Source organism: Ciconia boyciana, chromosome 1 (genome assembly GCF_034638445.1).
Source record: "Ciconia boyciana chromosome 1, ASM3463844v1, whole genome shotgun sequence".
Taxonomy (NCBI): Eukaryota; Metazoa; Chordata; class Aves; order Ciconiiformes; family Ciconiidae; genus Ciconia; species Ciconia boyciana.
In genome coordinates, this window is record NC_132934.1 from 25,885,222 (window position 1) to 25,903,722 (window position 18,501).

Genomic DNA, 18,501 nt, shown 5'->3' on the forward strand with positions numbered 1-18,501 from the left:
GCCAGCTGCAAGCTGCTTGGCCTACGCAGTACTGTATCCAGTGAGCCAAGCAACCTGGAGATGGGTGTGAACATAGGTGCAAAAGATGCAGAAATTCAATTATAAAATCGAACTGAAGGTTCTGGTACTTACCATCTTTAACTAGAATTGGCCAGATTATATGTTCGTCTTTTCAGCTGCATGGTTATTGTGGCACTCCTTAGGCAAACAGTACTTTTATACATAAAAGTCCTTTTTTTCCAGCTTCTTGGAATACAGGACTGTTTTTTCTCACACAGTAGACCGAGCAGTTTGGTCAGTACCACGATACCAAGTATTGTCCCTACCAGAACCTAATTTGCTTCCTTTCAATTTTTCATAAAGCAACAGCCCAAAATACATTGTATTTCAGAAAACTGCAGAGAGATGTGTTTATGGCTTTTTTTTTTCCTTCCTTTTGGCAGGAAGGGGAAAGAACGCAAAGTTTTACACTGTAAATATTTCTGGAAAAAAATGGGGTTTATTTCTTCAGCACAACTGAAAGCTAATTTAAACAGGGGTACATGTGTTACACAATTCTAGAATGGAATTCAGCAATTAAGAAGTCCTTTCTTATTCAGGTTAGCCAATACACATTTGCAATGTGCAGTTACAGAGAAAAGAAATCTGAGCCTCAGGAACTGATGCAACTCGAAGGATACACTGTGGATTATACAGCTCCTCATACAGGTACTTTTCATTATTTTGAAATACGATATGTTTGTGTAAAACAGCTGATTCAATTTGTTCATTTTGATCTAGCAGCAGGAAACCCCAACGTTCTTGTTTTCAGCATCTGAAGGTTTTGCAATTATTCCACTAGGATTTTCTAGTGTGAAAATTCATGCTTTTAGAATGAAGTTTGTTTTAAGAACAATGAACAATAAACTTACACTCAGGTTGCCTGAAACATTGTAAGACCACATATGATACAAGGAAAAAATTATGAATTCTAGTCAGTCTTTCCCTTTTCTCTCTGTTTTTCATGGTGGAGTCATGTGGCAGTGTACTGTGCACTATATTCATAAAGGATTTAGAAAAGAAGGTGAACGATGACAGCGCTTGCCATAGACAAATTACTCAGAGTAATCAAAAATAAATTTGAAAATATCAGAAAAATCTACACAAGTTAGTATTAAAATGGCAGAGGGAAATCAAAGTTATACATGTAGAGAAAAACAATTCTACTCTACCTACGCAGTGGAGGATTATGAATTTAAGAGACTTCTAAGATATTGAAGATTGATCTTTGGAAACATTGGCTCAATGTTTAGAATAATTGAGAAGGCAAACAATGCTCAGAAGGTGTTTGGAAAGCCAAAACAATGTTGTCATAAAAAAATCCCCGGTGCAGCCATGTTGACTGGTGTGTGCTGTACTGGTTTTGTGCTCTCAGAACAAACACTGGAATGAGAAAAAGGTACCAAGGAAGGAGCAGCAACACTGGTAAGAGGTTCAAGAAGAGATAAAGTTTACGGGGACTTCCAGCTAAGAAAATGATGCCTAGAAGGAGGATATGTTAGAGAAATGCAAAACAGCATATGACATGGAGAAGATAAATAAGAAATAAATTGGAATTGAATTGGAAATGGAATTATGGAAATATTTTCTCCTGTGACTTCTATATTTATTCTACTTATATGTTGCTTCCATGTATTACCATTTGATCCTTATAGCTCTAGATTCTATCATATTTCTAGGTCATAAATACCTAGAAAATGTTTTAACACCCACCCCCGTACGCACACACACAGAGGAAAACCAATAATGTGATAAACATTGATGGTGATTTAGGAGTAACTTATATTTATTGAGATTACCTTCCTATTTCCTGCTCCAGGTCTTCAGGGTGGTCGAATGTTTTTCAATGCTGTTAAAGAAGGCGATACCGTGATATTTGCCAGTGACGATGAGCAGGATAGAATACTCTGGGTTCAAGCCATGTACAGAGCCACAGGTCAATCGTATAAGCCTGTTCCTGCAAGTCAAGCTCAGAAGGTGAATCCTAAAGGAGTAAATGTCAACACAGGTATATCCCTACTTTGTAAGTTGGCTTTCTTTTTCTTTTGTGGCTTTGGTTTTGGTTTTAGTTGGTAAACTATGTAGCAGTTCCCTCAATGAAGTTTAATTAAGCAGAACTCATTCACTAGGGCAATGTGCCTAGCAGTTTGTTGTTAGCCAGAAGCTCTTTAACTCAGATTATTATTACCAGCGAGGGAAATCCTGACTTGCAGGTCATTATTTTTATTATAATCCATGAAAATATGACAATTAGCTTCATATTCATTGCAGTTGACCCACATATTACCATGGAGATGGTGTTTGGTTTACATTGTGTTTTTCAGTAGCAAGCCAGTGTACTGTTGAATAGAAAAGCATCAATCTATTCTCAGAATTTTATAGATTTAGGTCAGCTTTATCATACATCGTATAAATTAGTTATCTAAACATTGCTATGCAGACAGTACATTGTGAGCTGAAAGGCACTAGATGGGCTGCTGGATTTTTGTACCCTTCAGTGTAATATTAAACTACATATAAAACATTTTCCAAAAAAATCAGGTTTAAGTTTTCCTCATCTTTCTCTGAGGAAAATACTGTTTCAGAGAAAATCAAGGTAGATAGCATACATTAACCATATCTTGAAATTTTCATACAATCTCTTTGAAAGTATTCTGTCATGTAGATATCTGCACATAGGAAGCATATATGATCTTTTTGGTTGCTCTGGAGGCTGAGTGCAATCCAAGGATTTTTGTAATAGCCATCAGATTTTTACAACATCATATGGCTGTATACAATAATCCTTCTTCATTATCGTATATCTGTATATGTAGAGTGATAGAAGGGAGATAGATGTTTTAAACTCAACTTGGTTTAATGTCTGAAGTCTATAGCAGGTTGACCCAAAACTGTTCTCTGTCAGTCCTGCTATCACTCGATCTCACGGCCTTCCATTCATCCTGTAACCTTTTATCATTTTGCTATTAGAAGACAGTAAAATGTGCTCATTAAACTCAGTAATAATTATCTAAAATCCTGACTGGGCTGTCAAGAACATTGAAAAAAACATAGTTTAATCTCACAAAAGCACAGACATCTATTGAATTTTTAATCTGAAACAATTTGGAAGGGTGAAGTAGCCATTCATCACGGCGGGTGTTAAGGTGAAGTATTTTGTAGTAGGTAAGTAACACTGCAAAAGCAAAGGTGGGGCAACAGCCGAGGAGTGCTTCTGCTCACCTCCTCCCAGTTACCTTGGTCTGGGGTGGGTACTGGGAGTTCTCTGTGTTCCCCTCCTAATGTTTCTACTTCATGTGCATCAGTTAGAAAGTACGAAAGAAGTAACCATAGTCAATAGTAGCGAAGGAATTGCTCTTCTTGGACATAGGGTTTACATGGAAGTGAAAGCAACTAGAAAACGCTGACCACAGGGCAGGGAAAGTTATAGAAAGAAAAAGGTACAAAGAACAATTGCAAGTTTGCATATACTGAAATTATGTTTTCAGAGATAAAATTACCGATAGTGGTAAACAATTAAAAAACAAGATTGACACGTCTTGATATTGTCTTAGACAGTTAGGGTGACTACTGTTCTTAGGTGGAAACCATAGGAAAAATAAGGTTTATTTTAAAGACAGTTTAAGGGAAGTTCGAAAGCCTCAAAATATAATGTATTTTTCTGTCATGCTTATGTATCAACTCGCACAAACTGATATGACTGAACTGTATATAAACCAAAAATCCGTGGTTAAATTATTATTTGCCTTTGGTTTTAACACACTTCAATGTTTGCATTTTGTAATTAATTCATAGAATTCTTTGCAATAGAGTAACTTGTGAAATTTAACTTAATGTGAGGTTTAGTCTTAAAAAGAATCAATGTTTGACTGATTTCTGTAATACCTCCAGTTCTGCCTACGTGAGGAAAATTCTATTATTCTGTCTTTTGTACTTGAGGTAGAAATGGGCAGAATCAAATTAATCAGTTTTTAAGAAACTGCAAGAACTAGGGTTTACAGATATAACCTTAAATAATTTTCTAAGATTCCTACTTCATTTACATATACTGTGCTTATTTTCTGGGGACACAATTTTACTCGTAAGAAGAATCTATAGCTGACCTTTTGTCAGATGTAAATATGTTCAGTTTCCTAAGAAGTTCATTTTGTTTCCCCCTAGAAAAATGTTTGCATGAAAATAAGAGTATTTTATTTTTGATCAAGATATAACCCCGAGTACTTGAGAGCTAGTCTATATATTAAGTTAAATTCATTTCAATTTTTTTCTTCTTTACTATGATACATTTTTAGTGTTAGTAAATACAGTTATGACCAGAGAATTTGTCAACTACTTTATTATGTATCTTATTTTTTAATTAATGCATCATGTAAACATTTCCAGCCAATACAAGATCACATTGTTGTAGTTTTTAAAGTGTATCATACAATTCCCCCTCCACATACAGAAAGCAGAAAACCAGCTAGGGCTTTGCAAAACAAATGTCCTTTAATAACATTCAGGCCTTGAAATTCTGTTCCCATCTTCCTCATGCTCTAGGAAGATAAGAAATGCAACGCACTCATCCTGATAAAATGTGCAAAAATAACTTTCAATAGCTTGAAATATTTAAATATTGTTAAACTGCTGGATGTAGAGAAAAATCAACTTAAGGAGACATGTTTCAACGTTTTTATATATTGTGTTTATAAAATATCTTCTGTAATCCTGAAATTCTCTTGATAGATAAGAAAAGCAACTGAAAGTTGTCATTAAAGAAATTAAAACATCAGATGATGATTACTATGCCATATACCTAGCTGTAGCAAGGTTAATTTTTTGCTAGTAATAAATACTAACATTTCCATTTTCCATTGCCTTGTAGACAAAATTATACCTTCCAAAGTTAATGTTACATTATTAGCTGAAAATGCCAACTTGTCAAAGTGCAAGCATTTCATTAAACATTTAACATTTTTAATCAAGTGATATGTGTAAATGACAATAAATGATACTTTGTTTTCACAGCCTCTATTGTTTTCTGTATTCTCAAAACTCTTTAAGAGTTTTTGTAAGCTGTGGTAGAATTATTCCTGTGATCTATACCATGAACTCCTTTTGTATAAAAGAAAGTAGTTGAAAGGAAGGAGTAAGAGACTCCTTTTGTATAAAAAAGACCGTATTTTTTGCAGTTATTGGTGCCTTGTTCCACATAAGATAATTCCTTGTACAAAAGAGTGCTTAAAATGGCATGAACAAGATCCAACCACCTCAGAGCTGGATCAAAACAAACACATCAGGAACTCCTGAACAGAAACTAGACATGTGATTATAATAAGACACCCAGGGTCTGACTAATCTTTACAGCAATTATCACAAATGCAGAAAATGGAAATGTTGCTCTTGCATGTGCACAGCAGCAGCACTCCAAAAGGCCAACCTACAGATCTCTAACTGATCTGAATGTGCAGTCTCTTCTTGTTGATGCTGTGTGGCACTTCAGGATCATTCATGTAATTTATAAGAAATTTGATATTCTGTACTACCAATGAGGCAAATACACATTTAAGTGTGGCACTGGAATCAGTGGTGCCTGTCCTGTATTGTACCTGTCCAACTTCTAAAATGAATACTAGCCAATTTCTTCATTTCTCAGTAAAAGAGCTTGGTACTGCACTTTGATAGTATTAGGTGGCTCCAAAATTAAAGTGAAGATGGGCTAATGTCAGCAATGATCAAGAAAGAGACTGCACTTCAGTTCCACTATTCTGAATAAGCATGCTGTGATGCAAAGAACAGAGTATTTAAGGATGCATGATTGTAGAAAAGCCAGAAGTTTTCCAAGGACATGAGTGTTTCGGGGAAAGCACCAATTAAAAATAGATTCATCCGAGTCACACAAAGGTGCAGGAGGCGATCCCTTTCTTAACGAGCGTTGTATTAGGAGATCTATTCATACAGTTAGAAAGGCTGCTGAAGTGATGACCACTGTTAATAACTTGGTAATAACAAAGGAGTAACAGCAGCACATGAGGGGATTGTCCTGTCTTAATGAAGCAACACAAAGCCAAACATCATTCTGGTCCTACACCACCATGAGTTCAGAGATGGTCTATTTTTGAAAATATCTGCAGATAAAGGAGAGAGACAGATACTGGAAAACCAAGTGAGGTTAGGAATCATTTGATCTGAGATGTATAGTTTTCCTCATCTCTCTTTTGGAATGATGTCACTTATCAAAACAGCTCACAAAAGGAAAATAATTTGAGATTTTGCAGAGACCAATTATAACAGTTGTCATAAAAATGCTGTTTAGAGCCCATGTGCAAAACATCAAATCCTGTTTATTAAGTAGCAAGGGAGCAGCAAAGGGAGTCAAATACATAGGCCATACATTGTTATTACAAGATATCAATCCAATGACAGCAAAGTTGAAGACATTTCCAAATGAAACATCCATCTGACCAAAAGAGCATCACCGAGGAAGCTTGTGTGGACATTTAAATCATCTGAGTGGAGCAGTCAGTGTTGTGTAATCAAGAAGAAAGTGCAGGCAACTTGCCAAATTAAAGAAATGCTTTGGGATTAGTCATGAAAATACAACATTAACATGTTTAATCTATTTGGATATACTGATGATAAGTGCTATAAAATTTCTCTCCCTATCATAGTTTAATGGTATGGGAATAAATTATGAATTTTGTATTTCTTTTAAATGTTATTTGTATCACTCCCAATCTTTGAACTGGCTACATCAGAGACTCCATAGGAAACCCAGAATATGATTAGTATTAAGGTACTAGTGTCATAATACATACACACAGGAAATGCCACTGCTTAACCTTATGGTGGCATTGCTCAGTTTTGGAATAATTGATAATGTTCTTGTAAAGCAGTTCTTTTAAGATAGGTCTGAGATGTTTGTATCTGTATGTTCAATTAATTAAATCTTTTAGAAACAAACAGAAATAAAAGATATTTTTTCATTTGCCAGAGTTTTCTCAGCAGGTTTGGCAACTTTATATCCATCATACACTTTGCCACCTGGAAGAGTAGAGTAACTCCACCCTCCCTGGGTGTTCCCCCATTTCTCTTCATGTCCCATTCCTGCTTGCCTCCAACTACCCCCATCTCCCTTTCAGAAAGAAAAGGTTAACGCTGGCCTCCACCACCTTAGGCAGTCAGTAAGTCACCTTCATGCTCTCTCCCGTGCTACTCAGAAACATGCAAAAACTAATATCCTTTTCAAACCTGTTCTTCGGCACAAAATACTGGCAGTCCATCAGTATGCTATCCCCAGCCCGACGGTCGGGCCATATGGGCCAGTTGCTTTCTCATATTCTGCCACTTTCTCTCCATCTGTTATTTCATTATCTGATATTTAAATGATAAGGTTCTGGGGGCATAGATTGTCTCTTTGGCCTATGTTTCTAAGCATGTAGCACTTTGGAGTCCTGGTCAATGATCAGGAGTTGAAATGTTCCCGATGTAAGCTGTCACTATCTGTATGGAGTGGTACTTGAAGAAATGTAATGCTTGTCTTGCCACTGTCTCTTGCAAAGAGCACATGCACCTTCATCTTCGTCCAGCCAGTTCCAGCCTCTTCTGTATCAGAGTCATAGTTCTTACCCTACTACTCCCAGTCTCTAAATCTTTTTAATCCCTACAACACTGGATTTCTTGTCTCTACCTGCTCTTCTTTTCTGCCTGCCTGAGTTAGTTCAAGTTGCTTCCACGATGCTTAAACTCAAGCAGGGATGTCACTGAGAGCCACAAAAGGGAGGAGGTCACTACTTTACAAGTCCAGTTTCTGTAGTTCACACTAGCACAGAGCAAATGCTACAGAAAACATGTATTTGCTTCTGGGCTGGAACGGGGCAGAGATGATGCCTAGCGGTTTGGTTATCACTAGGAACCACTCCAGCATGTCCCATAAACATGGAATTCATGGTAGTCGTAATTCACTCAACTGTAGTGAGTCACTGAGGACTGGGCTAAAATTGCAGCTGGGCTAAAATTGGAAGTTTCTTGCAAAGATGGCAAAAGGCATATTCAGGATGCTATTCTGACAAAATGAATATCCTTGTCTAAAAGAAAACCCAAAGACTTTGCTAAAACTCCTGCAATAGCTTTTGTAAGTTTTTACCGTGATTTTAAAATATATATATTTGTCCTGCCTTGATCAAAAAAAATGGGTAGTTTTTTGGCTAACAGTTTCCAAAAGATTAAATAAATACACAACCTGAAACAGGCCAAGTAACATGGAAATAGCAGCCAAAACAATGAATTTGAGTTAGAGGCAACTTGAAAGCAGGACAACAAATTCCATTAAGAAGGGAAGAAAATTAATTGTGAAAAAGCAGGAGAAGTATTACTGCTTCAGAGTTCTCCCCAAATATCTTCCCAATATTTCCCAAGATTGAGAAAGTGTAGAGAATAAAATGGAATTGTATTTTTTCCTAACTGTATATCACAATAGAGCACTCTTTATGTCTTGCATTTGCATGTAGCTTGAACAGGACATCTAAAGCTGATTTGTATAGGAATTTGAAAAGTACAATCATTCTAACAATTTTTAAAAGTAGGGTGGTAAATAATTTTTAAATCACAGTCATATAACTTTTATGAATTCCTCATAACCTTTGATCAAGTTCTTACATATTTTTAAATCAATTTTGTTTCAAAAAGATTTACCAGTTATCTTGTATATATATCATAACAGTAAAATAAAATGTAATGCATTACACTAGATCTATTTTTCTATTATTTCCTGCTTGCCTACAGCTGGCAAAGGTAAGTTTTTAACTGTTTTTCTGTTGTTAGAATATATTTGGTAGCAGATCTTCTGTTACTATTTGACAATGTTATTTGTACTGTTCGATTCACTTAAAAAGACGGTGATCAGTCATGGATCTTTCTGTAGAATTAGATCTAGGAAGTATGTATATTTTTAAATAATATTTGTGCTTATTTTGCCCAAATTATGTAATAGCAGATTCTGCTTTCACAAGCCACGTTGTATTCAATAGGTCACCTTACACATTGTGATCATCTAGATGACTCTATCAGAATGTTGAATCTGTTTCCTTTGCAACATCCAGTTTCCTGATTTCAAAATACTTAATTACTTGTCAATACTTACACAGATTTTCTTTTAAAAAAGGAGAATCTTTTCTATTTGTGTAGTTAACCAGAGAAAAAAATCAAGCCAGTTAAATTAAGAAAGATTCAGCTGTGTATAATTTGTACCTGAGACCAATGACAGAAAGAAATATTAATCCTTTTTCTTTTCTGTAATCTGTCTTACTTTAAATACTGACTCAATAAATCAGATATCCATACAAGAAGGAAAACTCACAAGAAATGTAGAAACCAGTGACACATTGAACAGATTGGGTGTGGAAAACTTTTATCTGTGTGTGGATCATTTTGGAAACTATAGATAACTTCACATTGTAGTTTAGTAGTTTCAGTTATGTAGTTGTGTTGGTATCAGTTGTTTATCTTTGAATTCATGTGTTTAAAAATATTTAAGAGAGAGCATTTCATGTACCTATGTCCAAAATATGAGCTAAGTTTGTCATTAACGATAGGCTAGTCTAATGCTCATGGAAATATTGTTAATCTGTGTAATCACATATGCTACTGATCCTTAAACCATTAAAAATATATGCTGCTGTTTCTCTGGGATGATGGTCTCATACCTTACACCATCGATGTATTGTCATACTGTTTATTTGCTACATCCACCTTGGTGAAATCTGTCACATGGATGTGACTCTTGCTTTGACAATGCAAAGCCAAGTGATATGAATTAGTTTCTGCATCTTTCCAGGATGTGATGCTGCAGATCCTTCAGCTTGAATTAAATAATTCTCCCATCCACAAATACAGCTGAAAGTTGGACTTGACATGGATCAATATGATCTGGGGCTAAATTTCTAAATGTGACTGATTATGTTAGCATCATGCCCACAGATCAATATTGAGTTTTATTATGAACCTGACTCTATAATTGGGTTTAATCAATAAACTTTTGTCTCCTTTTCTTTAGAAATTTTAGGTTTGTACTCTGCAGGTTTTCAAAATTGCATTTAGGATACACTTAGATCTATACTTTTCTAGTAACGAATATAAAAAGACCTAGGTCTGAATTTAAAGGAACAAAGAGCTAAGACCCTATTGAAAGGGGAAGTCAATTTTTAAGTTGATAGGACTGTTCACCCCAGTACAGTCTATAGAATCCAAGACAGCTAATGTGCTAATACATAACTAGTCCTTTTGGGCACTGTAAGGCTTTTTCTGTCCATACTTGATAGATAATTCACATTGAGGACTTCGACAAAACATAGCATTAATGAAAGCAATCACTAGAGCTTCTCTTCTGATAAACCCGCGGGGTTTAAAGGCGTTGAAAGATGCAGTCTGTGAAGAACAATAAATTTGGGCCTTTGATTGAAGTGCCATTTGGGATGGTATGTTTTCTCGATGTATTTACACAAAAATGCTGCTCCCTTTTTCACTACTCTTTGCTGGAAGGTTGAAGGAGCTCTTTGCCATTACTACATTAAGGTTTGTCTCATTAAAAGCTGAGCACAAAAAGAAGGCTGGAAATGACCTAGCTCGAGCCAGTGTGTTCATTTCTGCTCCAGTTTGCCATTTGAGAAGTAGGCTTCAAGCCATGATGAATATTTCTATGAGTGGTACTTTGATCTGCAGTAAAGATGCTCTTTCTTACCTGAAAAAATAAATGCATAAACCTTTTCTTTTTTGCAATGGAGGGAAGGGTATTTATTTGGTTATTTTGCTAAAATTAGAAAGAGCGCCACACAAACCCAGGAAATTACAGAACACATTTTTTTCATTCTCATAACATTGTTCTGTAAATTGTAACATTTGAAGAGCTGCACTAGAAAACCATGCTTTAAGAATTATTTTAATGCCCTATGTTGTATTTTCAGGTAGCCTTTCTAAATTGTTTTGTTTAATCTGTCAGTGGGTAGAAACTGTATTTTTTTCACTGTTACACTCCATAGATTGAATCAATAGAAAAATAATTCAATAATATTATTTACAGATTAAAAACCAATATTCTGTAATGTCACCTGCAAGCATCTACTTATGTAACTTTCTTTAAATATTCTTTAAAATATTTAAAGATATTTAAATATTTTAAAATATATTTTAAATATTTTAAAAGATAAAGATATTTAAAGTTTCTTTAAAATATTTTCAAGAAAGTTGATATATTGAGGCTTATATGCCCTGTGTACGCTTGTGTTTGTAAATCTGCACGCACACTCATGTGTATTGTTCTGCACATTTTTCCTTTGTATGAACAGATACAGACCGTGGTCAGAAACATGGCATGGATGAGTTTATTTCTGCTAATCCCTGCAAATTTGACCATGCTTCCCTCTTTAGACTGCTTCAGAGGCAGACCTTGGATCACAGATTGAATGACTCCTATTCTTGTTTGGTGAGTACTGGCTGGAAGATAGATATAAAGAAGTGAGAAATAGTTGTTACAAAGTAGTCCTTTCTTCCTAGTTCATTCAATAGCTGTGGTTGTAGTTGGAATAAAGGGTCCAATCGATTGGTTTCAAATTTGAAAATTATACACTTGCAAGCTGCTGCTGTGACACTCAATAGAAAGCAGAGAGACCCAAACTGTCTCTGATTTTATCAGCTGAAATTTATCATGTCCTTTATGGAGGTTTGAATAAAAACAGAAGGTTTTGATAATGGTAAGAGCTCCTGTGGTAGGATTTACTGACACCTGTACAGGCATTTTAAGGTACAAATGCAGTTGCCTCATGTCAGACATTTTCAACTATCTTATAATTCTTCATTCCACTGGCGTGTGAAGAAGGAAAAACACCAAAAGAAAGGAAGCAGAACCACAGGTAGTATAGATATATGGGCATATATGTATTACCTGAATTACAAAAAAAAAAGGGAGTATAATTATTAAACAAAAACAAGTAAAGTGTGATCTCTGTATCAAAATGAATGTTTTTCACATTCAAAGACAGCTGTAAAAGATAAGATATTGGCATAACATGCTTCCGTATTTGTAGCTGCAGTTTCCCTTTCTTACCTAACTCTTTCTATTCTATGCTTCGTGGGGCCAGGAGTTGAGGATGGGACTGCTTCTGGGTTTGTTTTCAGTAGGGAAAACCAGCAACAACCTTGTGGAAGTCTGTCAGATTATACACACTTGTTAAACAGGTTTGTGTGGGTCAGACCTCATAACTTCCTGAGGCTTTATTTTTCACCTGGTATCCTGTCTAAAATAGTGATCTCTCACTAAGGACCTAAAACGCCTCATAGCACATAATTTTTTTCACTTTACTATCCCACCAGCAACAAAAAAGGATAACTTTTTTTTACTTCTTTTTTACATTGATCTGACTAGTCATGTAATACAAAGATAATGACGGGGTTTTTAGGTTTGTTTGCAAGTGTAAAAAAGAAAAAACAAATTATTATTTGATGACAGTTGCTTCCTTTTTAAAATACTACCAGATAAGTATGTATAGAAAAAGTTAAAGGACTCATTTTCTGTCTGTGGGTTGCACACTGAATCAAAGAAGAGGCCCGAAGGAACATCTGTACAAAGTAATTGCCACTCAAAGAGAAAATGGTTAGCTTTCTAACAGTGCATTGGGGTCAAAATCTTTTTTTATAATAATAATATAGTAAGACACTTAATATAACCTTGAAATCAGGAACTTTTAGAAGAGGTTAGGTGAAATACACAGTGCTATAGCAACCATAAAGCAGATGCATTTCTTATTATTCTTTTTAAAATTCAGCTTTTAATAGGTAGAATGGGTGATCATTTTTTTGTTAAATTTCATATTTGACTATATTTTTTAATTAAAAAAATTGGGAATGTCAAGGTAGCAATAGAACACATGAACATACAAGAGTGATTTTTTTTTCCTGAACAGCTCATTTTCTATCATTTTTAGAAACAATGCATCCCTTTATTTCAATAAATATAGAGTAACCACACACACAACTTGTAAAAAGAAAAACAAAAATGTCTAAGAATTAATATTAAGCACAGTTCTGTATTAAATTACTATATGACCTAAACTTCTTTAATTTTACATTCTTCTCGGTATTGGGGAGCTTCTTTTTTTTTGGTTTCCCCCCCCCCCCCCCCCAATTATACAATAAAAAATATGCAATTATCTAATACTCTGTAGCATATAGTTGTTATGTGTTTGTGAGACTTATGCATGGTATGGCATTGAACAAGGGCAAGGAAGGCACATACTTATATGAAAATGACCACACTAAAACAGATCTCTTACAGCGACTGAAGTTCAAGTAATGAGTTCTTTAAAATTTGAAGTCTTGTCACCATTTTCTCCTATGAGAATGTACAGAAATTTTAATAATTGTTTCCTTTTGTACTGCTGGGCGTTGACATGCAGCATTTTGTCATGTTTTCCTTAAAAACGTAGAGAGGGATCAGTGACAATGACGACGTATTGGCAGAATATCAATCACAATAACCACTGTTTATTATATCTAGGGATAGGATATATATTATTGCAGATATTCTGTTACAATCCCTTTTCTTTCCTCTGCCAATGGAATACCATATTTGCTAGCAAACACTCTGCAAACTACATGAGCCATTGCAACATGACTGTATATTAGTTTAAAACACTGAGTACTGTTCTGGGTGCTGTAATAAAGCTAAGTGTTCTCTAGAAACAGCTGAAGCTCTTTAAAGGTAGTGGAAACATTGACTTCAAAGAAATTAATCAGGAGCAAATAAATGTATGAAATAACTTTGAGGTGCTCTTGTTCGCAATTAATATGTTAAATTCAAGAGTTGAGGGAGAATATAAAATTTAAATTCCTGTCTCATGCAAGTCTTTTGGTAAAGTTAAAACACAGATGAGTTAAACCTGATGTGAATATATTTTTAAGTATTGTTTAATAGTATATTTGCTGATATTTTTAATAAATATTAAACATCTGAGCTTGCAGAGGTATTCGCAAGCAGTAGGGAAATATTGGTCTTCAGCTGCTAGTCAGATGTTATAAATTCATGACTTGCAAAATCATTTTGTTTATCCAAGTTATTTCTATATTTGAGTTCAAGTGTTCCTCAATCTCTCTTAACCATTTGGCAGGGATGATGAGAGGGAAATATCACCACTATTAAGAAAAGAACAAAGAAAAATGCTTATTTAGAACATCTATGCAGTAGCTGTGGTTTTCCAAGGTTTATGTTTTTCTCCCTGCTGCTTTTTGGAAGCTCAGTGTGCTATCTGTTTTTCATATTGGGAGGCAAAGCAATCAAGGCTCTTCTGTTTTACATTTCTACATCAAGAATCAATTTTTTTTTTTTTACACTCTGGATTCACTCAAGAACTGTTTTTGTGGTGGGGAGGAGTCTCTACTTTGTTCACATCTGTGTCAGGTTTACACCGTTCTGGTCTCATCAAGTTTCTGCCCAAGTAAGCCCTCAGTATGCCCCAGAATATGTAATTATTATTTAAGGTCAAATCATACTCATCTTATTCAGGTGGCTTTTAACAAACTACCTAGCTTTGTATCTCTTTACAAGTATAAGTTGTTAAAAAGTTGTTAAAAGTGCGTGCATGTTACATAAGAAAGAGAGTAAATGGTTAAATTGTGTTTTTCTCACAACTGACCGTCCAGAAACTGTGTTTTGACTGTCCATGTTAACGTCCCTCACCATTACCCAAATGTTCTCTTGTAGCTTACAATTAATGACTTTAACAAAATTAATTATTTTGAAGTGTTATTTTATATTAGGTTTTGATATAATTGAATCTGGACCAGACTTTGGATGTATTAGCATGTTTTTGTAAACCATATATTTCATAGTAGTGGTCACTTGGAACTGCAAATAGTTTCCTGACATTTACTCCTTTCAGCAAGAGGGCTATTGTTGGATCTAGCTTCCAGTGCCGTCAGCATTAGCCAGATATAAATCATTCTAGTTTAAAAAATTTACATAATGCACATAAAAAGATACGCTTCTGTTCTTTGTTTGATTTAAAAGCTGTGAGTGGGAAAAGAAAATGTTGTGGGTTTTTTTGCCTTTCTCTTTCAGGGTTGGTTTAGCCCAGGTCAAGTCTTCGTATTGGACGAATACTGTGCTCGCTACGGAGTGAGAGGCTGTCACCGCCATCTTTGCTATCTCAATGAATTGATTGAACATTCAGAAAATGGTTCTGTCATTGATCCAACCTTGCTTCACTACAGTTTTGCATTTTGTGCTTCTCATGTTCATGGTAACAGGTAATTTAATGGTATATTTTTAAATTCATAGCCTTAGGATGAAGCAAAAGTATTTATAGGCTCTTGCATTTACCAGGTAGGGAAGTTGCACACAACAGAAATCAGTTCAAGAAAGTTTCTTCAGGGGTATTGGAGGTTCTATAGATTACTATAAAAAAAAAATGTCCTTTCAGTTTGTACTGTCTTAATGCAGTGTGTTTTCTTGGGCATTGTATAGACAGGCTGATTCAAAGCTAAAGGGTATCACCCTGTTAAAAAGGTAGTCTTCTGCAGTTTGCATTGTGTTGTGTTAGTGAGTGGTGCTTCCAGTGAACATTTTGAATAATTTTGCAGTTTAAGGGAAGCTTTGACTCTTTTTCTACAGTCTGCAGCTTGGCAATTGATCATACTATACTGAGTTCTTCTGTCTGTGCTACCACAGGGAGAAATAACATATATGGGGAATGTGGTGTGACCCCCAGCCAGGAAGAGGTAGAGCACTTCTGGAATTCTTTCCACTAAAAGGGTAGGCTGCTTCAGGAGTTGTTGGTCACAGCGATGCTCTAGGGATGATGTCTTCCTTCCACCTGCAAGTGAAAGACTTGGAAAAAATTAAGTTGTTGCTTTGCTGTGCTGAGCACGCTCTTTAAAAGAAGCTTTTGCTTCATCTCTCTTATTCCAAATTGTGAGGGAACTAGCTCTGCTGTTGAACAGCAGGTGTTGGAGATAGGATCATTGGATAGCTCAGGTTGGAAGGGACCTCAGGAGGTCTCTAGACCAACCTCCTGCTCAACGCAGGGTCAGTTGTGAGGTCAGACCAGGTTGCTCAGGGCTTTATCCAGTCAGGTGTTTACCCAGTTTGAACCTGTCTTATTTCAGTGTAGTTATATCCGTTGTCTCTTGTCAACCTCCCAGTAGCAGCTGGGGGGCTGCCATTCAGTCCCCCTAGACACCGCCTATTCTCCAGGCTGAACAAGCCCAGCTCCCTCAGCCTCCCCTCAGAGCAAGTTCTCTAGCCTCTGACTGTCACGGTTCCATCCACTGAACTTGCTCCAGTTTATCCATGTCTTCCTTGTACTGGAGTGGGGAGTGGGGCAGGCAATCAAATTATAGGATAACATACATTTATACCCTACTGTGCACACTAGATTTGTAGACCGCCGTAGGAAGTATGTTTTAAAAGTTCAAAAATAAGAGAAAACCCAATAGATCTCTCCCTCTCAACTGATCCAATCCTGCCACCAGGGGAAAACCTACTCACAGTCCCCAAAAGCGATTACTGTGATGCTGTCAGTAAATCCCCAAAACTGAATCCTGGTAGGGATCAGGAGAGAGAGAGGTTTTCTTCCCAACATGTATGTTTATGTTGCCTTGCAACCAGTCAGTCTCAGAGGCCATTTTACTTGTCCTCAAGCCAGTGAAGAAGGGACAATCCTTAAAAAGGATATCGTTTCCTTCATTGGCTCAGACAAAGTCTCATCTGTGAGAACAGGAGCTGGGCATTTGTGACCTGAGTGATCTGGTAGTGGGGGATTAACATGTAATCCTTGATAATAATATCCAAAATTAAAATGTTTTTGAGTGTGCCTGAAATACTCTCAAGAATCTTAACGTTCATACTGGTAAGTTAGGAGATTTTCTGGCTTTTACTTGGTAACCTATTCTCCATAAAAGCATGCTTCTTTGTCAGTTCCTGAAGAACCTGACACATTCGTATTTCCTATTGAGTCTAAGTCTTTGTTGTTTCTAGCCTTTTTATTACTGGTTTCAACCTAACAAGACAAATACACAGTGATAATTGCTCAAACTTATTTCAAGAATTCAAAAGAAAGGTAGATACATTTCTTTTTATTTCATAATTTAAGTGAAGGACAACAGTGCGTGCAGTGCATGAAAATACCTCAGGGAGCACATCATTTACACAGTGGTAAGCACTCTGTTTGTATTCTGTCTATTCCTTCTGTACAGATATTCTCTGAATAGCATTATGAGTGTTTTAGGAATAAAAGAAGTGTTGAACAGAGAGGGTCTGACTAGAACTGAGATATTGTAATAAGGAAGAAAAAAGAAACATGAAGAAAGAAGAAAAGTAAGTCAAGGACAGAAGCAGACACACTCACTGAGGATGACAGACACACATATACGCACATAATACATCCACTCATTCATCTGCCGCAGCAGTAAGAAATAGTAAAAGGGAAAAAAGAATTTCACAGACAATGCATGACAGGCCAAAGTTCTAGGCTGATCCCTGGCATTATACATCTTCGTTTTATAAGTCAGGCTGAGAATTAGAAAGACCACAGAACAAAGACAAAGAGCTTTATACTCTGGGCATGATGTATTCGATTTATATTTCACCTTTGCTTCACAGAGGGATCTTAGACCTTCCACTAGCCTGAGAAAGATCATCAAAAATGATCTTGAAGTCAGGTGATGGAGGAACACATAGAAATGCAGCTGTATCTGTAGTTCAAATTATCAGTTTCTTTTAGGTATGAATTTTAGAGTAGCAGGCAATCTAGTGACATCAGTCAAATGATCAGATAAAGGTGTCACTTGCCTTCATTTCTGGTAGTCTGGTGAGGAGAAACTCAAGCACAAATCAGAGCAAATCTCAAAAATTCCAGGGCCATACCAGGACATATGCTGAGCACACCAATGGCTACATCTAATTTGCTAAATAAAACTGGTGAGGAAGCAGTCTCATACAATGGACCCCAACTATCCATTAGTCACAGGCACTCTCTAAGATCCCAGGCATGATTGTGGGATTGCGTGTACTGAATACTGCTCCCAGTAAACACTATGAACAAAGCTGAATTAGCTTGGGCTCTTTTCACCCTTCATATATCTCCAGAACTCTTCCGGCAGATTTTGAACCCTCAGGTATCCCCTATGCTCTTTTGCTGCACCCTAGGACTTGAAATATGAACTCTGTTTCATGCTGCAGGCTGTAATGCTCTTGCAGGCTGTAGCATAGTAGCCATGGTTTTATTTCAAAACACCTGGAATAAACACATAGAAGTGAATTGTTGTCCTAGAGCTTCAGGGACATTGTGGAGCACAGAGGACACCTGAACTGAGCTCTGGTGTAGGCTGCATGCAGCAGACCTTGCCATCTGGTCTCAGGACCAGAGAACAGTTCCCAACTGTTTTCTTTCCTGAGACAAAGGTATAGGTAACAAGTTCTGACAGAGTTATCAA

The 18,501-nt window shown here is 36.3% G+C and overlaps 1 protein-coding gene across 8 annotated transcripts in view; it reads left to right on the forward strand.

Moving 5' to 3' along the window:
• Nucleotides 1-18,501, forward strand: part of CADPS2 (calcium dependent secretion activator 2) — a 318,768-nt gene that overhangs the window by 201,957 nt on the left and 98,310 nt on the right. For 7 of the 8 annotated variants that reach the window (XM_072870362.1, XM_072870837.1, XM_072870608.1 and 4 more), the window contains 4 exons: nt 600-708; nt 1,859-2,062; nt 11,361-11,497; nt 15,128-15,315. In XM_072870362.1, coding sequence (XP_072726463.1) covers nt 600-708; nt 1,859-2,062; nt 11,361-11,497; nt 15,128-15,315 — 638 coding nt within the window. Of the gene's footprint in view, nt 1-599; nt 709-1,858; nt 2,063-8,802; nt 8,812-11,360; nt 11,498-15,127; nt 15,316-18,501 lie in introns of all 8 variants that reach the window. The other variant, XM_072870283.1, reaches the window with a different exon arrangement.